The sequence below is a fragment of the Astyanax mexicanus genome, chromosome 18, assembly GCF_023375975.1.
Source record: "Astyanax mexicanus isolate ESR-SI-001 chromosome 18, AstMex3_surface, whole genome shotgun sequence".
Classification (NCBI taxonomy): Eukaryota; Metazoa; Chordata; class Actinopteri; order Characiformes; family Acestrorhamphidae; genus Astyanax; species Astyanax mexicanus.
This window is the reverse complement of record NC_064425.1, coordinates 6488731-6516087: the sequence shown is the minus strand read 5'-3', so window position 1 is coordinate 6516087 and position 27357 is coordinate 6488731. Positions and strand designations below refer to the sequence as shown.

At 33.9% G+C, this 27357-nt stretch overlaps 1 protein-coding gene across 1 annotated transcript; it reads right to left on the bottom strand.

Moving 5' to 3' along the window:
- Positions 1 to 787: 787 nt before the first annotated feature.
- On the bottom strand, positions 788 to 25480 carry itgae.2 (integrin, alpha E, tandem duplicate 2). Its single transcript, XM_049466988.1, has 32 exons — positions 25333 to 25480; positions 25015 to 25117; positions 24753 to 24826; positions 24081 to 24148; positions 21150 to 21258; positions 21007 to 21060; positions 20019 to 20084; positions 18502 to 18623; positions 18212 to 18363; positions 15982 to 16138; positions 15002 to 15149; positions 14798 to 14868; positions 14564 to 14690; positions 14361 to 14488; positions 12890 to 13027; positions 12577 to 12798; positions 10367 to 10509; positions 9518 to 9660; positions 9282 to 9433; positions 9059 to 9178; positions 8192 to 8262; positions 6696 to 6819; positions 6503 to 6592; positions 6318 to 6400; positions 6125 to 6205; positions 5938 to 6022; positions 4192 to 4296; positions 4061 to 4093; positions 2898 to 2978; positions 2669 to 2752; positions 1584 to 1694; positions 788 to 1492 (listed from the first exon to the last, which is right to left on the bottom strand). The coding sequence occupies exons 1-32, from the start codon at positions 25397 to 25399 to the stop codon at positions 1439 to 1441; spliced, it is 3366 nt and encodes a 1121-aa protein (XP_049322945.1). The 5' UTR covers positions 25400 to 25480; the 3' UTR covers positions 788 to 1438.
- Positions 25481 to 27357: the final 1877 nt, after the last annotated feature.

Sequence of the window (27357 nt, the reverse complement as noted above, 5' to 3'; positions counted from 1 at the left end):
CCGCATACAAGGTTAGAATATCATTGAAATTGGCAATTGGTAATCTTGTCAGTGTGCCAGGTCCTGCTGGAAAATGAAATCTATCAAGGCTCCATAAAAGTTGTCAGCAGAGGGAAGCATGGGATGTAAGATTATGCGGGAAATGGGACTTTGGACTTTATATAAGTGGACCAACACCAGCAGATGACATGTCTCTCTAAACCAACACTGACCATCATTTGTAAATCAAGGGAGCAGAGTCTGGAGGAAGAGTGGAGAGACACAAAGTCCAAACTGCTTGAGGTCTAGTGTGAAGTTTCCACCAATCAGTTATGGTTTGTAGAGGTATGCAATTTTCTGAGACACTGATTTTCATTGGCTGTAAGCCATAATCATCAACAATAAAATAAATAAACGGTTAAAATAGACCACTCTGTGTGTAATACATACATAATGACTTTTTAACTTTATTTATAAGTTGTTTGACCAGAGGAGGATAGGTCCCCTTTACATATTAGCCTTGATAGTACATGTGACAGTACCTATGATATAGTACAAGGTACATGTGATGAGCCTTGGTTCCTCCCCAGGTTTCTTCCTCCTCTAACTCTGAGGGCGTTTTTCCTTGCCTCCGTTCTGTGTTGTATGTTCAATATTTTGTCTGATTCTCTGCACTGCTACCACATTTCTCTAAAGCTGCTTTCCGACAACATCAGTTGTAAAAAGTGCTATATAAATAAATTGGAGTTATATATACATACACATAAATACACATATACACATAAAAAGTCTAAATGATTGTGCAAGACACTTTTTATGCATTTATTTATTTGCAAATTTGCATGTTTTTTCTATGTATTTCCAGAAATTAAATAAATAAAAAATATGAATGCATAAAAAAAATACATAAAGAAACTGTAAAGGAGTATGTATAGTAACAAAGTAGTACTCTTTTACTTTAATACATAATTCGATATGTTTAATACGGGTTTGATAAAAATCACTGAGTGAATCAAGTGATTAAGCTGTCATATAAGAAGACATGTTGCTCCCGTTCTGCCTTTCACACTGCTGCCTCCCTACTTTTGACTGCTTTCAATAATATCTATATCAATATCTATATCAATACTGTACTTGTACTTTCAGTACTTAAGTAGTACAATAAAGTACTTGCAGTACTTAAGTACACAGAGTTTTGTCTTTTCAGGTCTCATCTTATTTGATAGATAGAAAAAATAATATTCAAATTTTATTAAAAGATTCAATTTTAAAATTTTACACTTCAGTCTATAAATATAAAATATGAGAAAATAAAAAATGAAACAAATGAATGACATTTAGTTTAGGCTGCTTCTAAAAACATAACATAAAGAGGTGACTAGTGATACAATATATAAAAAGTCACAATATTTAAAATATAATAACAATCTGGTATAGTCATGCTGACAATTGACAGCTCTCAGTGTGTGCTCTGTGTACGCTCCATATGATGCCGTCGACGGAAGAAGCCACACTGCAGGGAAAAGCAAACAAATGTGTTAACACATTTACTTTATTTTTTTTAATACAGCTTGAGCAGTAAAATAAAAGCCTTTTGTTTTTACCTTTATAAGAACAATGATGATGATGATTAACAGCAGAAACCCCCCAACGGAGCCACCTGCAATTACTGCAGTTGATTTCACAATCTTCTGCTTGATAACTACCACTTCCACCTGCATTCAGAGTAAAAACATATACAGTACTGAAACAGTTAGTTGCACGTGGGCCAAAAAGATCATAATTTGATTGTTTGGATATACAGTACTGTGAAGAATACACGCAAAAATAATTATTTAAATAGGCAGTGTTTATTTTCACAAACAGAGTTTCTCTGAAGTTACAGAAAAGCCAGCCAGCAAACTTTGGTTCTTATAACTTAGTTTTTAACTCTACTGAACAGCATATTCTGAATATTTACTATTATTCACTATTATTCTATTTTCTATTATGTATTACTATACTATTTTTACATAAGCATTTGAAACATTAAAGCAGCAGTCCCTAAGATTTTCTATTATAAACGGAAAGCAGCGGTATTCCTGAGTTGGGAGGTGATAAAATATTCTATATAATTGTATCAGTGTCCTAGCACGACCATCCCTGCAGCGTCTAATATTATTCTAAAAACAGAGTGGTCTGGTAGGTTTTAAAAGTACTCTTCCACATGCTTGATGCAGTTACACATTCTCACCAGAGAGGTCTCTAAATCCCTAAATTCTCTAAAGTACAGACTGTTGCTTTAGTCTTGTTTTATAAAGGTGATTACAATTAAAAATTTTAAATGTATTCCTTAAGGTAAAAAATCTTTACTTACTGTCAAAAACATATAGGAAAAGGCAAAATAAGGATTTTATTTTGTCCTGAAATTCCAGTTGTGAGGGGCAGAATTTAACAAACTAAAACTGGAAAATGGATGAACACTTATGTCTTGTACACTTTGTATACTGCACTACATAAAAAATAGTTTTTACATCCAATTTTCTAATTTTGCTTTTAGTCTCAAACAGTCAGAAAATTACACAGCTAAGTATTACACTGACCAAAAAAAACCCCAATTACAATTGCATTAAATAACTGTTGTAAACTATTTTTTGGTCTATTTAGGACTTTTCCACATCACTGTACTGTACTGTTAACTTTCCCCCACCTTTTCCATCTTCCTCATGTCTTGTCCTTCGTAGATGCTCTCATTAAAGCTGAGTTCTGCTTTGGCAGTGATCCTCTCAGTAATCTGTTCAAGTTTGAAAGATATGATCTCAGACAGAGGCAAACTTCTTTTCTATGGATTGACTAAAAAACAGCACTTACACATTTTTAATTAAACAATCAGAAGAAAGTTATTATAATAATAACATCAAATACACTATATTAATTACCTTAATGTCATTAATAATGACATCAGTGTTGATGGTAATGTCTTGCAATTCAGTCAGAATGCATTCTACACGAAGGTTGCTCTGGAAAACACAGCAAACAAAATGAAGAGTAGAATATACTGGGACATTTCAGAAACTATACAAGATTAGCTGCTAAGAGGAAATAGCATCATGCTAACAGGTTTCTTAACTTAAAAATAAGGGAACTACTTGTTTGCCTGACTTTACAATCTTTGTGTTATCCTGACATTGTTTTTTTATAATAGACATTTTCAGTTACAACTGACACCATGTTAATATGGTTTAGCCCTTATGGTTTATACCATAATATTCCCCTTTTATTTAGCGAATGGTCTGTCATCTTATTAAACTGCATAAATAAAACTCTTTATTTTCAATCATTTTTTTCCTATTTTTTCCTGTTGTTCTCCCCAAATTACATGGACAATTACCCAGTCCACTAATTAGGACTCCCTATATCACTATTGATGGCCCAACACCAGGAGGGTGAAGACCAGCACACGCCTTCTCCGATACATGAGTGAAGTCAGACTCCACCTCTTTTTGAACTGCTGCTGATGCAGAATTGCCATGCAGCATCACAGTTCGCTCGGAGAAAAGCGCAGCAACTTCAGATACTTTAGCCTAGGAGTGATGAGGGGAAAGAGCGCCATCTACCCACTCAGAGAGAGCAAGGCCAATTGTGCTCTCTCAGGGCTCCGGTAGCCAATGGATGAACCTCTTTTTAATAAAGTTTGCAGTTGCCTATAAAATGTATATATTATATATTTTGATTTGATAAGAACATATTTCCCACCTATACCTCTGTATTATTATTAGGTACTATCAAGCCATAAAGCACTAGCATGCTCAAGCACACATTTTTCTGAGTGTTGTTATATATTTTCAAAAACAGACAGAAAGATATTACAGTTTTTACAAATATCAATACAACTACAGACAGGGCCTAAATAATACTGCTAATGCTAAAAAAAAATGGGATCGCTGTGCTGAGCACCAGCACCCTGATGAACAAGACATGAACAGTGCATATTTTATGTATATATTTAATGCATTTGGCCCACTTAATTTAATTAATCACAACATTCCTAACAAATCTAAAAGCATTAAAAAGGAGTACTAATTGAAAATATATCTCTTACCTCGTTCTGTTCTCCAGACAGTGTTTTACAATGCTAAAAAGGAAGCAATGAAGCAGTGAAGTCACAAGTTAATAGGAGAACTTATGCTCAGTATAATGTTACAACATATGAAGAATCATATTTGCAGGTACCTCTTGAGGTCGAACTTGCTTGATGATCAGTTTTATGTCTTGTGTTTTCTTTTCTATTGTTATCATCACATGTATTTCAGCCTTGTACTTGTTGTCACCCAGTAGCTGAAAGTGTAAGATAGAGCACAATGTCATAATAGTTTTAATAAAAAAAAAATGAAAAGTATGTCAGTGCTGTCTAATTCATTTATAGTGAATTAGAATGTGAATTAAAGAGCCACTAAACCCTAAACCATATTTTTTCCATTAATAGCTGAAATGTGTTCCTTTGAAGTAATGAAACACACCAGTCCTGCTTTCATTGTTTTATAAACATTCCCTAACCTTTAAAAAACGCTTTTATCGTGGTAATATCTGCCTCTGCAGCACCCTCAGGTTCAACTGTGCTATAGGCGTGGATGATGTGTTCGAGTACTTTGGTATACAGACACATCCCAATTTGCAGATTAGTCTATCAATCAATAATACTGCCCCCCACCTCTGCTGACGTCCAGCCATCTGCGTCTCATCGCTAACAGAGACACACTGCTGCTGCTGCTGCTCAGCCAATCAGCTCTTCCTCCTGCCCTGCCTCTAAACCCATACATCACCCATCATGGCCCTCCAAAACTACCCTCCCATTTTTTTAGCCTTTTTTCAAATTTGAGCTGAGGGTGGAGTCAGCAGAAATCAGGGTGTTTAGTTCTCCTTTAATAAAAGCAACAGTCTGTAAGTTTAGGGGATCTGGGGATTTAGAGACCTCTCTGGTGAGAATATTTAACCCTTGTGTGGTGTTCGGGTCTGTGGGACCCGTTTTCATTTTCAATCAAATGATACAAAAAAAATATTTTTTCTAACTCAAACTCATTGGCATTGGCTCATTTTTCGTGAAAAACATATATCAAAACACATTTTCCATAAACACACACTGTACACCCCCCCCCCCCCCCAACCATTTATATTACATACAGTATGTTTGGCCAAGGGCTAATAAACATTGCTTCATTTGTAAATTTGAAACTAAACGAATTCTCTACTCATATTTTGAGTTTAATTCATTTTCTTTTACATTTTATTAAAAAACTAATAAAAAAAAGAGTAGCACTTATTGAAAGAAATGTAACATAAGAAAGGTAAAGGGCAAATATTAACCATGTAAGCTGTTTATATTGCTTGCAATTTAGGTGAAGCAAGCATGTGTAAAGCATTTTAATGTAAAATTGCTTAATTTTTCTGAATTAAATACAAGTAACAAAGTAAACGAGTAACAAAAAATAAAAAGTGTTGTAAATTAAATTGTAACTTGCAATGCAAAAACACTCTTTCAGTGTATATTAATGGAAAGAGACCTTTTTCTAACACAGTTTAAAATGTTTCAATTGGTCGATTCAAAATTAAAACAAAAAACGGTAACACTTTACAATAAGGGCACATTAATTTACAGTACATACTACAGTAATAAACATTGTTAAATGGTTAAGTAATGCCTCAAAATATTATTAACTGACACTAGTTAAGACATGATTAAACATTATTTAATTTTACAGCTTAAGAATGTTGTAAATCCTACTTACTAATTATTAGCTAAACATATTATAGTGATTGGTAATGTCTTAACTTGTGTTAATTTACCATTAGTTGAGACAATCTGTAATAAGTACTGTTAATTAATGTACCCTTATTGTAAAGTGTTACCGAGAAAAGCCATGTTCCTACAGTGAAAAATATTTTTACTGCATTTTTAAACAGTGTTTTTCCTTACTATACCTTAAAAGTGAACTGCAGCACTTTTGGGTCCTTATTTGGGCTTTCTTTTCCTTCTTCAATCGCGAAAATGTTTTGTGAAGCTGTGCTGTTAAAATAAGAAAAGAATGGTTCATAGGCAATATATGTAAATTCAACTCTGGTAAATTGACTAAAAATAATAGTAATAGTATTTTTTTTATTATTTTACCCAGTGAGCTGAAGTTTTAGGGCATTCCTCACTACAAAATCATACTCCTTAGAGGCCAGGATCTCAGTGCCAGCATTTCCTCTGGAAGTGAACATTAAGAAGCAAGAACTGTTAGATCAGCTCAGAGCATAGAGCACAGAGTTTATCTACTGATGATCATAGTAACAGAATGAGAACTTTTATCACAACAAACCCTGTTAAAACAGCTCTGATCGTCCCAGTGGTCAGGTCTGACTTTCTGCTGTTAATCGGCTGCCAGTCGATTGCGACCTTGGTCTATTTTATTAAAGGACAGAAGAAGGATAGTGAAATATGGCAGCTATCTCAACCATAAAATGTTCTAAAATCATATAAAGAACTGGAATGCTTTGTTCTTACTTGTGCACCTCCCTTAAAAACAGGATGTAAGAGTTTGCATATTATTTGAAGGTCCTCATTTTTCATCTCACATGATCCGCCCTCAATTTTCTGTAAACCCAGACATATTGTTTTTACGGCAATGCAGAACCACAGACAATGCAATTTGACATGTCTGATCTATAAATTCAAATGATTGTAAGGCAGGATTTACCTTTGCCTGTAGTATGTTAGGATAAGTCAGAGTCAGAGTTGTGATATACGAGCTTTCCCCAGAGTTTTGAAGATCAAAGATTATACCCAAGGATTGAGAGGATCCAATTATGATCAAGCCATTGCTGTAATGTTAAAAAATATGTTAAAAACATTATGTTAAAAATATGTTAAAAACATTATGGTACATTTATGACCTGTGTAAAGATTTGTGTAATATTTTTTTTGGAGATTAAGAGCCAGAATTACAAATCTGTCTTAAGAAAAAAATAAATTATTAGATTTATTTTAATGAAAAAGATATACTTCAAAAAACGGAGTAAAAATATATTTTTAAAAAATAAATTATCTCCCATTTTTGTTACCAAATTCGGAAGATCAGTTACTTAATTTACTCATATGTGGACCCTTATTGCTAGTAATCAATAGCTCCCAACACCAGGACGGTGAAGACTAGCACGTGCCTCTGATACATGTGAAACCAGCCAACACCTCTTTTCCAGCTGCTGCTAATACAGCACTGTGTACACAGCGCACTTGGAGGAAAGCCCAGCATCCCAGCTATGATATATCAGCTAACAGACTGTGCCTGTGCTGACCAACAGCACACTAGAAGTGATGAGGGTAAAGACCCACCCATCTACCCACCCAGAGAAAGCAAGGCCAAACATGCTCTCTCAGACTTCGGCTGCTGATGTGAACATGAACGAACCAAGTAAAGTTAACTTTCCTTTTTCGTAACTTTTCTCTTAAAATAATCTACTAAAAGTACAACTGATATTCTTGAATGTTGCACTTGTTACACAATAGGAGTTCATACGTTCAGAGTTCCGAAGATATGCCTCTATAAACATTAGATTAAATTATTAAATTATTAGTATTAATGTCTAAATGTACAAGTTGTAAAGTTTCCTGCTCAGTAGCCTTGTAATCACACATATAGAAAAGTGCAAATTCCTCATCGTGACATCCAGAGATCCTGCCTTATGCAATTTCAGCACAGAACTCGTGTGTGTTTTATTTCCTCACAGAAATGAATTTTGACTTTAATGATTTATAATGAATTATAATTATATATAGATATCCAGAATATAGAAATACCAGTGCTCACAAAGCAAAAATAAATGTTTAAAAATAATTATAAAGATACTTAATATAGACAACATAAACAGATAGATGTGTTGCAAGGCGGTTGCTGTGGTATCTCAAGTGGTTGTTAAGGTGTTCATAAGAGGTTGCTTGGTAAATGTTATGGTGTTGCTATGCTAAGTTATTACAATTGTGTTATTACTGTGTTATTACAGTTATATCAAAATTGTGTTCTGACAATATTGTTACTATTGTCTTATTACCATGTTATTCCAATATTGTTAAATTCTGCTTATCACAACTGTGATATTACTGTTTACTTAATTTTGCAATTGTGACCTTTTGAAAGTTTTTCTTACAATGCTTTATGTGAGTTCAGTAAACTCGCAGATTCTGAATGACACTCACCTTAGTTTTGAACCATCTAATGAAAATTTTGGCTGGCAGCTTGAGATATTACACTCCTTTTGGAACTCAATCTAAAACATAGAACAAATAAAGTCAGTGTAAAATACAAATGTATATATATATATATATATATACTTTCACCAGCTGTCACCGTTAAAGCTTTAATGCACAAAATTAATTAGTAAAATTTAATTAGTAACGTGTTATTATCTGGTCTTGATCTGACCCAGCTATCAAATATACTTCTTTTTAATTTAAGACCTAAACAGCTAATTAAACTGAACAGATAATTTTACAAGTATAAATTAATGCTTTAAATAAAAACTTGCATCTTAAGAAATAAAAGTGTGATTAATTGTATTTAATCAAAAAATATTGTTGTTATTAATCAGAAACATTTTTTAACTGATCTACACCACTATTATATTCACAGACTGTGAAAAACACATAATTTAAAATGAATTACTACATGGATGTGTTTATTTCAATTACCATCTTACCTGATTAAACATCAATAAGCTCTGATATACAAAACCAGCTGCTGCAAATAAGTCTAATGTCTCATGAGGTGATATTTGGAGATGTTTTAATAAACACAGTGATGTAAAACAAAACACTACTTTCTATATGAATGTAATAATTCAAATTATTTTTCTATTATTTCAACTATCATCCTATTATTTTATCGTATTCTATTTATTAACGCTCACCTCCCAGATAAGGAGTTATTTATTAGCACATTAGCACAGTACTGTTTATATTATTGTTTATCTGAGCATTTCACTTGCTTTCATTTGTACTGTGTATGACTATGTATGTGACAAATGAATTTGATTTGATATAGATGAGTATATAGAATTAATGTACCTCTTTTGTGAACTCCGTTGGACTAAAAGCATCAAGCACTCGCACAGGGATTCCCTCAGTGTGTGAGGGCAATTCAAATTGTACCTTTATTTTTATAGGTGAAAAACAGTCATAGCAGCCCTGCAAACAGACAGATATGAATAATTTTCAGCCTCACAAAAATTTTTAAATAAAAAAATGTTGGATTAAAAATTAGGTTAAATGCATTATGACATAAACTTACCATATATTTAACATTTATTTTGCTTATGCAGTTTTTATATTTTGTCAGAGTGAATCTGGTTTGCTTTTCATGGTGTTCAACAAAAATTAGTCGTTTTTCTTCTTTACCGAAGTCCAAATCAATTTGATACTCAATGAGTAGTTCTTCATCATCTAAAGAAAAGCAGTGTGTGAGGAAGTGTCTGATTATTAAAAAAAAAAAAGTTTATCTACTTGGAACTAGGTCTTACTACTTACTGTCAATTCTTTTCCTTTTGTCATCAAAGCAGATTTGGATAAATGACTCGATTTGGCTTGATTTTTCATTGTTCTGCTTATCAGGGGAAATCTCTGTTAGACCAAGTGTTATTTTTGGTGTGATAATGATGACAGGAACTGTCCTGTTAAGAAAAATACATGAAACACATTTATAAAAAAATGAAGCACATTTATAAAAAATATATACAGGTAAAAGGCAGATAAATTCTTCTAAACTCAAACAGTAAATATGGTATTCTTGTAGAACAAATAATAATATTTGTTTAACCCTTGTGTGGTGTTCATATTTTTGTTACTCGTTTACTTTGTTACTTGTATTTAATTCAGTAAAATTAAGAAATTTTACATTAAAATGCTTTACACATGCTTGCTTCACCTAAATTGCAAGCAATATAAACAGTTTACATGGTTAATATTTGCCCTTTACCTTTCTTATGTTACATTTCTTTCAAAAAGCTACTCTTTTTATTATTAGTTTTTTAATAAAATGAATTTTAACTCAAGATATGAGTAGAAAATTTGTTTAGTTTCAAATTTACAAATGAAGCAATGTTTATTAGCCCTTGGCCAAACATACTGTATGTAATATAAATGTGTAGGGGGGGGGGGGGGTGGTTTGTACAGGGTGTGTTTATCAAAAATGTGTTTTGATAAATGTTTTTCACAAAAAATGAGCCAATGCCAATGAGTTTGAGTTAGAAAAAATTTTTTTTTAGTATCATTTGATGAAAAATGAAAACAGGTCCCACAGACCCGAACACCACACAAGGGTTAAAAAAAAGCACATCATCTTTTTTAGCTATTAAAAGTTCTACATTTTTTACTCACTTTAATACAGTGACAGCCCCTTGACTCCCAACACTGAGTAAAAGATTGTTCTTGTCTCTTTCTGAATCTTCTTTCTTCATCATGGCACTCACTGCCTGACCAAAATGTACAAGTTTCATCTCAAAACCAGAAGCTGCAATTCTCTGAAAAAAGGAAAAAAATGGAATAAGATGATGTTTATGGTATTTCAAGATTTAAAACTGAGTAAAGCTTTTAAAACAACTTCAGAGAAGATAGAGGAGGAGTGCCAGAACATCTGGGGGTGCATGACCTTTTCACAAAATTCTGCACTGTAAAATGATGGTGCACTAGGTTGTAAGGTTCCTATTTAAGTAATCCATAGCGCACCGGATTTAGGCTTGTCGGTGTGTCTTTGGTATCGTGAGGGTGCAAAAAGAACGCCTTGCGCAGCTCGAAACACACAAAATGCATGCACTAATTCTCTTATTTAATCATGGGTGTGTTTTGGGCATAACATGAAATAAACCAATCAGTGTGTCACATGCCATTCCCTTTTAAAGCCAGGTGTGCTCTGACTTTGGCGTGTTGGTATCTTAACAGTGCGGCGCTTTGTGCGTCTTAGCAGAGGATATTGACCTGTGTGTTCAAGCTGTAAAGGGATGCCAGCATAAAATATTATTTTATTCTTTATTTTAGTTTTATTTGCAGATTTCCTAAGTCTTTTAGAAGTTGACGGAGTCTACCGCATATCAATTACGGCTCCCTGATGCCCACAAGTCAGATAAAATCTGCAAAGAGTCTGTAAGTCAGCCAATCAGATTTTAGTGTGTTTTTTCCCCTCCTGGATGGGATGCATTCAGGAGCATCATGGCTCCCATCAAAACTCATTTCACCTCTGACTACTCTAAAGTATATAAAGTATACCCATGTCTGGTAAAAGTCCCAAACAATCAAAGTCTTGCCCGCTGTACAGTTTGTAATAGTGATTTTAGCATTGCCCACGGGGAACTAAATGATTGCGAAAGGCATGCTGAGTTAATATGGTATTATTTTAAGCTTTTCACTCGTGAAACTACTTGTGACTGTTTTTTCACATGGAGGAAACATTGGCAAATGTGAACATGTGCCTCTCACACTGAAATCACAGCTGTTTAAACATTAATTTATCACCAAAACAATCTGGTGTGAGTATTTGCGTGGTTGTGTTGTCTATGAAAATACAAAGATTGTATCAGATGTATCAGAACAGACCAAGTAAAATAATAATGGACATCAATGATAGCAAAGGTGATTTGTGCAAGGTTGTGCATTTCTACTTACTTAACAATGCAACCTTGTTGAATTGATTGTCTGCATTATTAAGTATGTATAGAAATAAACAAAAGGCACCCACACCACGTCACACAGACATATAAACACCAAATACTATAATAACTAGTACTAACCAGTACTAATATTAGTACTAGTATAACATAAAGCTACCATTAAGTGTTAGTATATTAGCCCAGATTTCGTATCTAATTAAACTATTTATTTATGATATACACAAACTACTTAACCTTTATTGCATTCTTATATGTTTCAGTAAATTGTACTAATTTGAGTGTACTTAAATACGGTATATGATTATTTCTAAGCAAAATTAAAGGCCTACACTGTACTGTTAGTGTGTAGTCATTCCCCCAAGCTACCTTAGGTAAATTTGTAGATCATATATTAAGATTAACTACACAGCCTCGATGTTACAGTCTGTAAAACCAACCTTTATTATCTGAGTATTTTTTAATACAGTATATATTTTAAAACGAGACTAAAAAGACAAATCTATGTTTGTTTTTAAGCTGAATTATTGTGCAGTGGGACTGATATAACAAAAAACACAAGTTAAACAGTTAAGGTGGAGACACGGTCTAACACTGGGGCGGAGCAACAAATGAACACAGACAGGAGCACATGGAGGAACATGTGGAGGAAAAAGGTAAACAAACGCAGAGAAACAGGAGCACAGAAGAGAGATGACAGGGAACAGGGCAATAATAACTTAAAGTTGTATATTTAATTGAATTCATTATCTTTAAGTAAATTTGGTAAGTTAATTTGGTTTCCTTAAATTATTTTAGTACATTCAAATTTTCCATGCAAAATTCATTGATAATCAAACTCAAAGTATATAATCAATAAAGAAACAACAACAAGTCTAGCCACTCTTTGATAAAGACCCCAAGACAAGCAGAAAGTAAAAAACCAACCTGTGAAAACTGCTGCTTTATCCCATATTCAAATCCGTTATAGATGTAAATGGCTCCGGAAACATCAGTCAGCTCATCTGCTGGTTCCAGAGGAGCTCCCACTGCCACGTCTCTGAATTTGTTCCCATCAATATCTCCAATATCGACTATGGCAGAGCCAAACCTGGCGTAGATGTGTTTCCCTGTTCCTTGCAGTACATAATCTTCTCTCTGAAACTTCCCCTGATACAGGATTCAAAGGAACAGGTATTAAATTAGTTATACTTACAAATTCTGATATGTTCAGAAAGCATAATAAAATGAATAGACATACTTCATGAAGTTTGTACACCAACACTTTGCCTTCTTCCCCTTTTATATGAAAGTGTGGGGCTCCAACCAGCAGGTAATCTGTCTCCTGATCGCTATCAATGTCCAAGGCACAAAGAACTGATCCAAAGTAAGATCCAACCTGTGAAACCAATATATGCATTAGTAAGAAAAAAAATTGAGATTTAAAGACAATAGAGACAGTGAGTGTGTTCACATGCCCTCAATAATATGATTATAAGCAGATTTATGATTTATGCAGATCTGATTATTCAAATAGTCATGTAAACAGCATACTGTTTTCCTAGATTAGAGTAAAATCTAGATAATTTGATTAAGATATCTGATAAAGAGAGTTAAATTTTAGCTCAGTAATCATATTTATCAGTCCATGATTCTCAGTCTATGCATTAGGGGAGTCCTATATTGTAATGCACACAATGATATCATCATTTTTTTAAGGGTTAAAAAACACATTTTGATATTAGCTTTCTGTTTTAAAAGCAGTGTATTTTGTATTTGTTTAGATATTTACTCTAAAGATGTATGGGTATTTTAAAATATTTTTTTATGTCTGCAGTTGATATGCCTGCAATAATTATACTGCACTTTTTGCTGTAGATTGTTGATTATTATGATGATTATTGTGTGCAAGTTTTTTTTATTCTGCTGAATGTTAAAACTGTCATATTCATAATAAATAAAACTAACATTAATTTTATTGTAGTAGAATATTATTTAAATTATAAAAAAAAAATAATGTTTGTATCAGCAGGAATATAATTATTGCAAAAATAATAAACTGAAATTTCATCCATCTCTACAGTACATAGGTGGAAACAGAATGAGCAGTAAGATTTTAACAAAACCCTTTTCACGTCTGGTACAAAGGTGCACCTGTCTCTCCCACACTCAGCTCTATCTGCCTTCTCCAGCCTCCGGACTACGATACCCAGACTGTACCTCACAAGGTCATCACCCCCTCACGCAACCACCAATCCAATCACCAGAGTACTGATTTCACCTGTTCCCCTCAGTATAAATACACCTTCACTTTGCCTGTGTTGTCTCTCTCCCATTTTTTGATCATGTCGTGTTTTGAACCCTGTACTGACTGGTATGTTTAACCCATTTTACTACCGTTTACCGGTAATGACCCTGCTTGCTTTGACTACTCTCTGTATTACGCCTTTTTATCTGTCAAATATTGTCTGAGATTTGTCCGATTAAGACAACACTTTGGGCATGATGCTGAAATTGAAAAATTTTAATCTTCTTCATCACCTAGCTGATGTACCATCATATTGTGGCTTAATTTGTAAAAAAAAAAAAAAAGCTATGGCGTGAAGTTCGAGTTTTAGACGATTTTTACATTTTTCCAAAGCAAAAATCTGATTATTGAGTTTTCCCATTATCTCTGAGGAACTCAACTACATTGCTTTCCAAAACTAAAAATATTCGTTTTATTTTCAAACCTGATCTCCTAGAATCAACTCCTGATCGGTTCCATTAAAGATAAAGACTGCACCAGTCAAGTTGTACCTGGGAGCTCCAGATATGTATAGGTTTTCATTACCCATGCGTCCAGATGTCACACTGTAACCTGTGAACACATCAAACAGATTTAGAATGCGTTGCTTTAATGGATTCAGCAGTCAGGCAGTACTGACAGTCTTACCCAAATAAGAAAACCTCGGTTCTTCAGTAGTTGCATTAAAAAATGTCACACTCTCTTCTTCCTTCCCTTTCAGGATAATTCCCCCACTCCAGTCATAGGCCCCCACCGCCCCAAACAGCATTGACCCCTACAGCACAGGAGGAACATTTATGAGGAGCTACTTTTAAAGAATCTCTAAAATCTCTAAAAATCATTATTTTTAAATGTGCCCACATTCAAATGGCAAAAGCTTACTTCGTGAGTTAGATGAGAGCTGAATCCAGCTTCTGCAAGTTCAAAATGAAATCCTGCACCCTTATTAATGCCTGAAAGAAGAAGGAACATCTCAAATGAAGGATATCCCATTCAGTTTGAGTGGCACTGGAGCCACAATACCCTCAATTTAATTAAGACAAAACCTGCTCCCCACTAAACCAGATGATTTGTGTTGTGGCTTACCTTCAATGTCAAATATGCTTTTTTCTATTTTAGAAAGAATTGTGTTCAAGGCTGCGTAATCAGAAACCTTAAAGAATCTGTCTTTGCTACCAGCTATCTCCGTCATCTCATTTATTGCTTTTTTACTGTTCAGAAGCTCAGATCCAACCTGTAGAAAGAACAGCACATTTTAATCAGTCATATTTGTTATACAGTTAATGCTGAACACTGAGTACAAAGAAAACCCAGACTTTTCTCTCAGTTTTACTGCAAATTTTAGGATCAGAGCTTTCCAATGAGTCCATCCCACCTCCATATTGTTTAACCAAAAAGTCCTACATACTAACATAATTTTAAGAAAGTAAGGCCTTCTTTATTGGCAGTAAGCTTTTTTGTATGGCATGAGCCATGGAATCAGGGGGAAAAAACGTCTGTATGTCACACAGGGTAGGAGAAATGGACCTTGAAGTTTGATCTTTTGCTATAGCACCACCATCAGGCCAATCCGGCTGAGCTCCAGCACCTGATATGGTTTTCTTAGAAAGTGCCACGCCGGTAAAATAATCTGTCAGAGCCTTTGTAAAGGGAATGGCAGGTGACACGCTGATTTCACATTGTCCTATGATTAATTAATAGACTGCCTTTTGCATGTTTTGAGCCATGCGAGGTGTACTTTTCCCTCCGTTATGATAGCAAAGACACACTGACACGCCTTTATTTAAGCTGCATGGTGCACAGTTAACATCTCTCCTATAGAATGCTAAAATAGGATCCTAGGTCTTGCACACATTAAAAGTAACATTCCCAAAACTAAAAATTAAAACAATGACACAGCTGGCATATTTATGCATTATTAGACAGATTGAACTTTCTGGGAACACTAACTGAAACCTTGTGGAATCATCAGCATATGAGGTTGCAATGTTTTGGCTGCTCTTTGTATAATGTAAGGCAGCAAAAACAATGACCTAACTATACATTTTGTACAATTTAGCACTTACCCCTATGGAATAGCGAAGAACTCCTTTCATCTGCGGCATTTCCAAGACATATGAGAGATTCCTCGGCTGGATTCCTTTCATTTCTCCATCAGATAATACGATAATCATTTTTGTGGCGTTCGGTTTTGACCCGTGTTCAGGAACAAACACTTCTGTCCTGTAAAGTAAACATAGTAAACACAGAAATACTGTATTTACTAGGGGTGTAATGGTATATGTATTCATACACAGAAAATATGGAGTTAAACAAAGAGTTCGAAAATATGGAGTTACACAAAAATGTGTGAAAGTGTAAAATTGTGTGAGTTCATTCTCTTAACTTAGACTACAAGTTGAGTTGAGGGGAACTCTTTGGCGGTGTAGTATTCCTCTAGAGTTTATTCCAAGGTGTTGAGGAGCGTGACTGAGCATCATTTATTTGCATAATGGGCGTGTCCCCCAATCCTAGGTTACCATCAGTGTGAAGACTTTCTGTTTGGCTGACATCAGTTATCCTCACATTATGCACATCAACTGGTGTTCACTGTCTATTGTGTTCAACTGCACTACCTCCATTCTCCATCTCCATTACACACACACACACACGAAGACTGTACATTTACACTGTATATTCTATTTCTTATTTGATTGTATTTATATGTATCTTTATATTTTATATTTTATCTTTTTTAACTTTGTGTATTGTGTAACCTGCTGCTGGATGCCATCTATCTATCTATCTATCTAAGTCTTGTCCACCAAGGCTACTCTCCATGGGGTATTTCATTATATTTTATGTAGTATTAATTTGCCTAGCCGACGTGTTGTTGGCTATAAGAGCAAGTTACCATCTTCTGCACTGTGAAGTGTGACAAAGTGCTGGTAATGCACTGAGAACTGCAATGCAGGATTAAAGTTGAGCCATGCAATGGAAAAATACACACTGGCATACACTTGTATGAATATGTTATTGTTATTGTAATCAGTAATGATGCTTTTTGTTGTTATTTTTACTCCTAAATGTTCCAGGGTTTAAAAAGATTAGTTTAATACCACTTTTTTTGCATTATTTGTTAACACTCTGAATGAGTTTATGGTAAGATTAACTTCAGCTGAGAGCTGTATTTTACTCTAGATGGGATTAGTATTTTAGTATTTTAGATTTAACTCCTGAACTCCTGAGTTAAAAGGCCAAAAACTCACAGAAAAGTGTGTATTTGATGGTCACACATATACACTTAAAATGAGTTGATATTAACTCTCAGAGAGTTTATTCCAAAAAACAGAATTTTCTTTGTAGTGACCCCTGGGCATCAGAATTTGATGTAGGCAACCGTACAGAGAATACACAGAACCCATAGCCTACAAGGATGCAAGACTGCTGAAAGTAATGTGGATGCAACTTTCACAAATAATAAAATGAATGCTAATATTAAGAATGACCAGATACAATGCAGCCACTGTGTAGTGGTGCATTTAGCGGTGTAGTGGTATCGTTTATCCTTTTATACTCTACAGAACCAAAGATGATTCCTTTTGGTGATGACTTTTTTAAACTTTAGTTTGCACTGCCTTCTATGTAGTTATCAAAATATTGATCATTTGTGTGTAAAAGTCACAGAGCATAACAACCGCCTTTAATATGTGCTCAGCGTTTTTGCTGACATTATAGATCTAAAAATTGCAATACATTAAGAGTCCACTTTTAGACTCTTTGGCCCATTTTTTGTGCTAGAAATGCGCAATCTCTCCGCTTTTAGACTCTTTGGCCCGTTTTTTTGCGCTAGAAAAGTGCACCCTCTCCGCTTTTAGACTCTTAGGGCCATTTTTTGCGGCAGAAATGCTCACTCTCTCCGCTTTTAGACTCTTAGGGCCATTTTTTGCGGCAGAAATGCTCACTCTCTCCGCTTTTAGACTCTTTGGCCCGTTTTTCTGCGCTAGAACTGCACACTCTCTCTGCTTTTAGACTCTTTGGCCTGTTTTTCTGTTCTAGAACTGCACACTCTCTCCTCTTTTAGACTCTTTGGCCCGTTTCTGACACCTAGCGTTCAAACTGTGAATCTCACATTATAAAAACCTGCTTTACAGCGGACCAATTTTCGTTCTATTTCTAAAATACCTCACGGGTCGCTCCAAAAAAGGAAACGGGCCGCAAATGGCCCGCGAGCCGTAGTTTGGACACCTCTGCTCTAATGTTCATAATTTTTCAGTAAACTGAGATTTTTAAAAATGTATTTTTAGGTGTACTTACAGAACATGGTAGAGGGCTGAGGCAGTCTTGGTCAGCTTGCCTATCTGGTTTATGTTTTTCACCTTATCCAAGGCCTTTTCTCCATCATCATTATCCATCAATGAGAGTTCTGTCCTTATTTCAGATCCGAACTGCACTATTGCAAAATTACACTGAAGGAAGGAAACATACCGCAAATGTTTTTGTGAATATACATTACATTAAATGTACAGAAAGATATTAAGCAAAGATTACAGCCTTTAATGTTGCCATACTTTGCTTCAGTAAGTACAAAATAAACAGGCACTTACTGTTAAACAGGTCGTCCAAACATTTTTCATCACATCAGACATAAAGTCTTTGGCCCGAACAAAATCCTCAGGTTCAATGCTCCCAGAACCATCCAGTACAAAAGCAATCTCCGTCCCAGCGTCTTAAATAAAAAAACAAAAAAACATTGGTCTGAAGTTTTTTGTTTACACTGTGCTTTGTGGACCAGTCAGTTTCTAACTTTTTACTTCAGATTTGAGTTACTTTCATATATATATATATATATATATATATATATATATATATATATATATGTATATATATATATATATATATATATATATATATGTGAGCCTAAATCAGATATGGATCCGAGTAGCATCACAGTGCACTCTGAGGAAAGCGCAGCGACTCGGTTCCGAAACATTAGCTCACAGACGCCTCGTGCTGATCTACATCACCCCTTGGAGTGATGAGAAGAAAGAGCGCCATCTACCCACCCAGAGAGGGCAAAGCCAATTGTGTTTCCTCAGGGATTCGGTAGCCGATGGCAAGCTGCATGAACGTGATTCTAACCGGTGATCTCCTGGACCATTTGAAGAGACCAGCATGCCTGACTCTTAAAGGGAATGGCTAGTGACACGCTGATTTGCTCATTTCACAAAACAGCCAAAACACACCAAAGATTATTTAAGAGAATTAGTACATGTCTTTCGCGAATTTCGAGCCACTCAAGACGTACTTTTCCTGTTGTTACGATAGCAAAGACACATTGACACACACACTGACAAATCAAGCTGCAAGGCTGACAGCTTGCCAATGGTTTACTAACTATTCTGGATGATTCTACCTCATGAAATCACTGAGAAAACATCAAGAGTGTGCAGATTTGTCCTCAAAGCTCAATGTGATACTTAAAAGAATCTAAAGTAAAAAACATATTCTAGTTTTGTTTAACACTTTTTTTATATTTTTAAATAAAATAATTCCACGTGTGTTCCTGTATAACTTCAATATTAAATGTACAATTTAAAAATCTGAAAAATAAGTAAAACACATTGAATGAGAAGAGATATGTCAGAATATTTGATTGGTATTATTTCTCTTTCTTCAGATGAAAGGATACTGAGACAGGCTGATGTTGGTGTTTTATGTTAAAGCTTTTTAAAGACACGGTGAGCCACAATTTCCTATTCAAACTGAGCCGAATGTTTTCTGCGTGAACGTGGTCTAAATATGCTCTGTCTCTATGCATGCGCTGTGCTGCAGAAAAACTGCAATAACACCTTTTACACAGCATTTGATTGAATTTTTTACCCAGATGTGGATTAGCATTGGAATAATGTAACCTGAGGTCATGTTTACGTCTGGTTTTACATAAGGCTCCAAAATCTCCAAAAATGGCTGACATGGTGCCTTACATGATAATGAATACTTAATCTCACCTCTACAGGTTAAACTAATCACATGGAAATATTACTTACATATAAATCACTAGTATTCTTATTGCACACACAGTCATCCACTGTTTTATCTAAAAATGAAAAAAGAAAAATACCTTCTTCTTCATCTTCTTCTTCGTCATCGCCATTTAGCTCAGCCTGCCTTTTCCGCCTTGAGTGACCTAATTACAGAATATAGAAAAAAAAAAAACATCTTACTTCCTTCCTTTACTTTAGACTTTATTTTCTTTTAGGTTCTCAGTTGCATTTACCTTTTTCTTATTCATCAAGCTTTTTATCTTCAGATTACATTTCTAAACGTGTATAGGTAATCTATTCTATAAAGGAGTATCCCAATAGTATTATTGAATAGCATTTGTTTAGTCACTGATACTCGACACATGATCACAATAAAGTGGGTAGTTTGACAGAGACCTTTCCTATATTGGACAAATTGACACTGCAACATATTTGCAATATATGCAGTATATTTTAGCAATATTTAAATCAGAATTCATCAGTCGAGAATGATTTAACATGACATGATATTAATAATGCAGTAAGAATTGGAGTAAAATAAATTGTATTGGGCAGAGATAGTAATACAGAATTCATATTACTATATAGTAATAGTATTTGAACCCCTTTGTAGCTAAAGGTAGTCTACAATGTAATGACTCAAGGGGGATAAATACAAATGCAATTCACACTTTTCAGATTTTTGTTTGTAAAATATTTTGAAAACTATGTATCATTTTCTTTTCACTTAACAATTGCATATTACTTGCTTACTTTGTGTTGGCCTATCATATACATTACATTACATTACATTACATTACATTTGGCAGACGCTTTTGTCCAAAGCGACTTACAATAGTCAAGTACAAAGTAATAGAAGTTAAAAAGGTAAAAACATCTTTAGATAAGGCCTAAAGGAGGTCAAAATCCATAAGAAAATTATTTTATACATTAAATGTGTAAAAGTTTATGGGTGTAACATATCAGAATGTGGAAAAGTCAATTCTTTTAATATTTTTCTTTTGTGTCAAATAGCATAAAAGGTTTTAACAGTATATTTATTTTTGGAGAAGACAATGCATTTACCTGTTTTATTCTCATTGGCACCCTTCAAAGCATTTTTTTGCTGTTGCTGTGAGACTGAAGAGATTAAAGAGCAATGAGTCGGAATCAAGGGCACACTTTGTTTCTTAATGACACAATTTGTTATTTTTACAGATTTACTGTACCTAACTTGGAAGGATTGATGTCAGCCTGCTTATCCTCATTAATCATGTGCACACAAAGTCCATTGAAATACTCAGCAGAGCCGTTCCGGGTCCGAACTTGATTACAAACCTTGAAAATTAAAGTAAAAGTTAAAATATGTTTTTAATATCTTTTTTTCAAGTGCATCAAGTGTTGTTTAAAAGTGTAAACCTGCTAATAAACATCTTGGATGTGTTTAAGGCTGTGATCTGCTTTAGTGCTATATAGTACTGTGTATTTGCAAGAACTACAAACTCTAATTAAATGAGTATAAGTTATGAGTGTGAGTCAATAAGAAGTTTACTTGTCATGCAATCGGAACAGAGGGATCTAATGTAATAGTTCAACACTGCCAACTAGTGGCAGGGTTTAAACACAACACAAAACGATCCACTGTCTGACACCAATTTTTACATATAAACTAATACATTAAAACTGATACTGGGGCTCTGAGTGTTCCAGCAGACTTAAGGCACTGTCACTATGATCTGATGATTGATTTGAATCCTGGATCAAGCTGTTTGCCATCAGCAGCCAGAGTTTGAGATAGGTCTTGTCCTCTCTAGGCCATTGTTCTTTGCTCCAAATGCACCGACTACCAGGGGCGATTCTAAGATTAGAGGTTTAGGGGTGCTGAGCTCCGAACAAACCCAGCCCCAACGTTCCCCCCTTAAAAAACAACTGTAAATGAATTTGAGGAGAGTTCGAAGAAGTGGTGAGTGGGTCATTTTAGAAAATTAGAACCACTTAGGCTACATTCACACTACAAGCCACATATCAGATTTTGCTATCTTGACGGTTCACATTCACAAATGTAAGTGATCTGTATCTGTGTGTAATGTGAACGAATCTGTCCCTGAAACGCTGCACACAAACGTCTAGCACACTAGGCTTTAATATAAACACTCAGACTGACCAATGGAATCATAGTAGCCTCTCTCACTCCACTGAACAGTGGTTGATTATCAGTCTGCAGTATTAGTTTACTAAATTAAAAAGGCGTCAGACCATAAGAGTGTAAAGAGTGCTGTGTGAGTGAGTGATGTGGTTTCACGGCAGAGTGAAGAGAACGTGATTGAACATATAGGTACTATATTTTTGTTTAGTTCTCAAATTCTGTTTAATGATTTTCTTTTTAAGATTTATATTTTTTTTAGCTTAGCAGGGAAAAAAATTCAGTTTAAAAAACAACAAAAACATAACTTTATGCTTTCACTTTTTGGGATGTTGGGACATATGTTAGGAGTGTTTGAGCTCTCTTAACAAAGGGCTAGTGACGCCCGTGCTTACTACACAGTAATACGCATCGAATGCGATATGGATGTCTTCTTACAACCCCTAGTAATATAGTGGCTTCTGTATTGAACAAACCAGGTAAACAGAATCTAACCGATCAGGAAGTGAGTGTGAGAGATCATAATCTCTTAAAATGATGACTAAAAATGTAACATACAAATCAAAAAGCTGTGATGGAGGATTAAGATCTTTCTCTTTTAGTAATGTGCTAGATTAGCAAAAATCAGGTCAGTGACTTCACATGAGATAATAATTTAAAAAAAATCCATGTCTTTTCACTTCATGTTCGTTCTGTGAGTGAGAAACACATCTCACAACTCGTAAAGGAGAAGTCGGCCCGTCTGTCGCCTTCAGCGGGAAATTGTGGTTTTACTCAGAACACTAACTGTCATGAGAAAAAGAGTTTACAGTGTGATATACAAATGATCTCATCTACAGCATGAGCACAATTTACTGTATGCTTTATTTTTCATTATTTCTGAAAAATAAAAGTTCTTAGATAAAGCGACAAACTAATCTACCTGCTAAATGCTTATTTAATTTTATTTTCTTACAGTCAGTAGTAGTTTATATATATATATATATATATATATATATATATATATATATATATATATATATATATATATATATATATATATATATATATATATATATATATATATATATATATAATTGCATTAAGTAGAATGCTATTGTCAAATGAAAAAAAGGATGAGCATTTTTGTATATTTTTTTTTGGTTTGTCCATCAGTTGAACCCTGCAGATGCTACGTACACTGTGAAAATAATTCAGGATGAATAAAACAATAGTGATGTTCTAAAATGATTCAATGTACAGTGATGAGATATAATATATTTTATTATTATTATTACTTAACTTTAAAACAATTAGCTATATTTATTGGCAAGTTTCTTGGAGTAGATATTGTATTGTTTTTGTTATCGCTCTCTTTTGTTTTATCTGTAGATTTAATATAGGAATGTCTATTGATAAATGGACCAGATTTCATAAAATGGTACCACTTTATAAAAGAAACAACTTAATAAAGGGTTTATAAAGGGTTTAAAATTAGTTTATTAATGTTTACTAATTAGGTCATAAATGCCTTAAAAATAATTAATAATCTATTATAACACATACATAGAAAGGGCAACAATATAGATGGCTGTGGGTTCACTATTTGGCAAACAACAGGTCATTGTCTACGTGTATGTGTTATAACTGATTATTAATTATTTTTAAGGCATTTACAACCTAATTAGTAACCATTAATAAAATAATTGTAAACCATTTATAAACCCTTTATAAAGGTAGTCTTATTTTAAAGTGGTACCCATAAATTATATCAGATAGATAAAATCTGCCTCTGATAAACGTTTTTACTGTGTAACTATTATGCATGTGATCATTGCAACAGAGTGGCTAAAACAATATATTGGGCAGTCCTAGTTAGATATTTAAATATATCATAAATATATGTAAAGTTATGGATTGTTTCATGTTCAATAACTTCTCTGCTCTGTTAAGATTGACAGATACAAATTTAAAGAAGTATATTATTTGTGTTTTATGTATGTTTTCCGTTAAACTTATCAAATACTTTAAATGGTACCAGGAATTGCTCTTCCTCTTCAGTCAAGTTAGATGATACAGATACGATTGGTTTCAGGCCTTTCATTTCTGTGAACGTTAAAGCAAAATACATATTATATTACAACGTGCTTCAGTATGACAGTGTGAACATCTTAACATAGTTAATTATTTACGTTTTTAACCCAAAAGAGCCCATGGTGGTGTATGTGAGTCACAGACCCTTTAAAATCTGTGTAAAGTTAGTTCTTTACAGCACTCTGTCCTTCACTTTAAGTGACATAAAAAAATATCATTCTGAGAGCATCACTACAGGACAGTGTGTGAATCTATATTTATTCATTTGACCTTATTTACAGGATGTAGTGGTGCTTTAGGGTTAGTGCTGGAGAGAAAACTAAAGTAGGTCCTTTTAAAAGTGCACTTTGTTAATCTTACAGCTTTGTTCCAACTATTTAATCATTCAAATAACTAATTTTGACATGATTTCTAGAAGACAGGTTAATAAAAAACAGGTTATAAAATAGATGTTTGTAGTGTTGTTTACAGTATGTTACATTAGGATTTTAATTTAAAGTATGTGTCATGTGACCCCTTTATTACTCTGGGCTCTTTTGTGTTAAGAACTGTATTGGTATAATTCTTGTAATACTATTTTTGGTACAGTCAATGTGTAAATGTTTACAAAACTCACCGATTTCATTCACCAGAACACACTCACTGTCCTGCACACATTTGAAAACCTTTCCTTTGGTAGGGACGTAAACTCTAAAATTAAACAAAATAAACCACTTTTAAACACTACATTGAATTTATACATTAAATGTGGCTGTTTGATTTAAATTCAAGATTTATTTTGTACAAATTCAATCATTTTTTTTTGAAAATGAAACATTTACATTACATTTTACATAAATTTTAATTTTAATTGAAAAAGAACATAAGAAATGACTAACCCATCTCTTGACTTGACTATGGTCTGTCCAAACCGTGGATCAATGTTTGTAAAGGTCTCTACCTGCGTTGTGAATATGTTGAATGCTGCCGTGGTGCATAGCCCTATATGTGAGATTAGGATTAGGAGAAAGATTAAGCACAAAAAAACTTTTTCAATTGACAATTGAAAACATTTTTTTTTTTTACTTTTTCTTATATCCAGCATTCATATTTGTACCTTTTTTACTCTGTACACAGAATTGATCATATTTTGTTTAGTTCTTTTAGATTTTTGCTGTGTATATAAATAAATAATAAATAAATAAATGTATTCTTACCTGTCACCAGGAGAAATGCTGCAAACATCTTGCTGAGATAATCCAACTGAAGTGACTGATACTTCATTTGCTAGGGCAGCAGACTGAGAAACCAACTTCTCATTGTGGTCGGCAGTAACAGATAATGAATTTGCTGCAAGCACCAAGTGTTCGACACATCTGAAAACTCAGCTGTGTTTCCGGTTTCGCATTGCTCTGTTAGCGTAACTTTGGGAACCATAAAAACATTGGATCACATCTTCAGGGAAATTGTGCAAGACTTTTGGGTATATTATCTGAAATTGGTCAGGAAGTTCCTGTCTAGACTATGAGTAATACATACACAGCAGCAGTTCTACAATTTATCATCAATATCTGTAGACTTTTTTCATTTCATTTCAATATCTGTAGAAATTATCATCACTGATTAAGCTACAGAAGATGCACATGTACAAATTATGTGTACATTAAATCTCATCATACATCTATACTACTGTACACAAGTCAGAGGCCAATTAATTTAAAGTATTTTAAATTAACCATCACTAGTAATGCTCCCAGTTAGGAGTGGGCAATATGGCCCTAAAATAATATCATAATACAGTATTTTATGGTATTTTTGTGATAATGATACTCTTGGTGATATGACAAAACACTGAATTAAAAATATATTTAGGAAAATAATAAATTGTATTATTTCATTCAATATAATATATATCACTTCACTAACTGAGATATTAAAAAATGCAAGAATTTTATCAGATTTGAAACAGGAGTCAATGATCCAAAATGTCATGATACTACTAATAATAAAGCACTCCAAATAAAGCATCTCCATATATCCAGGATTAAAGTATAATAAATTATACTGGACAGATATAATCTGTCTCTAGTAGATATTTAATGGGAAATGAGAACAGTGTGAATTTTTCTTTTGCTAAAAACAGCAACAAAAAGTAGTACCCTGATGTGATAATTAGTGGTGGGTGACATGGCACAATATTTCAGAGTATACAAAATACGATATACGTTTAAGATATTCAAAAATATTAGTGATATTATTGTGTACAATATAATATGGCACACCCCTCCTCCCAGCACTACCAGAATCCTAAAATAAATAAAGTAAAGAATAAAATAAATTAAATTACTAAATAATAATAACAACCCTTCCAGACCTGAATAATGTGCCAATGTTGGAAAAATATTAGTAATAATAACAATGCTGTTTTCTGCCTGCAATGCACACAAACATGACTATAATATTACAATAGAAATTCGAATTAATCCAGTTAACTAAAATAAGTAACTGCGTTTTTTATGTCTATTGGATTGGAAGCCTGTGCTTAACATTTTTTTTTTACCTTTTTGTTCACAAGCCATCCCTAAACACAAAAATAAACCTGGAAAATGTGTTCTAAATTACACACAATTAGTAAAATATTAGGTCTTGTAATTGTCTCTTTGGCTTTAGTTTTTTTTTTTTTTTTGTCCGGTGCAGTGGGCAGGGCTAAGCTAGTGTTTAATTGGCTTATAAACTTTTTCTTTGGCTCATTTACAGTCTATTCTGATTACAAACAGATCTTAATTAGTGTTATGTGCAACAAAACATTTGAAAAAAATAAGAAAATTCATGATGTCCTTTGTAATGGACGCAGATAGTAATAATAATAATAAAATAAACATAAACAATTTAAATTATTCAGCTGTACAAGGGCTTTCAGATATGTATAATGAATAAATTACTCATAAAAACGGTCCTCATCAGTCTGGTACACTGCTGAGACAGAAATTTGTTGGTGTAGCCACTTGGGGGCACTGAGCATTTGTTGGGTGTTTGAACAAAAGATGATTTGAATCAAATGGCATTAATCTGACTAGGGTTGGCCAGGACTGTTCTGGAGACTATACTGAGTACTGATGAATTAAAATCTGTAATTTGGATTAAAAGTCTATAATATAAAAGAGTGTTTAGGCCAAGACAGTAAATCACTGTATAAGTTATTGTTTAAAATGAGTTTTGTGGTTTTATTCAAGAGCACAGCC

Coding starts and splice junctions, on each gene's coding strand:
- itgae.2 (XM_049466988.1), bottom strand. CDS start 25,399: ATGAAGTATCAGTCACTTCAGTTGGATTATCTCAGCAAGATGTTTGCA. Junction 16,139..18,211: donor TCAGCCCTCTACCATGTTCT/GTAAGTACACCT, acceptor TTTACTTTACAG/GACAGAAGTGTTTGTTCCTG. Junction 10,510..12,576: donor TAAAGCAGCAGTTTTCACAG/GTTGGTTTTTTA, acceptor TCCTTTTTTCAG/AGAATTGCAGCTTCTGGTTT.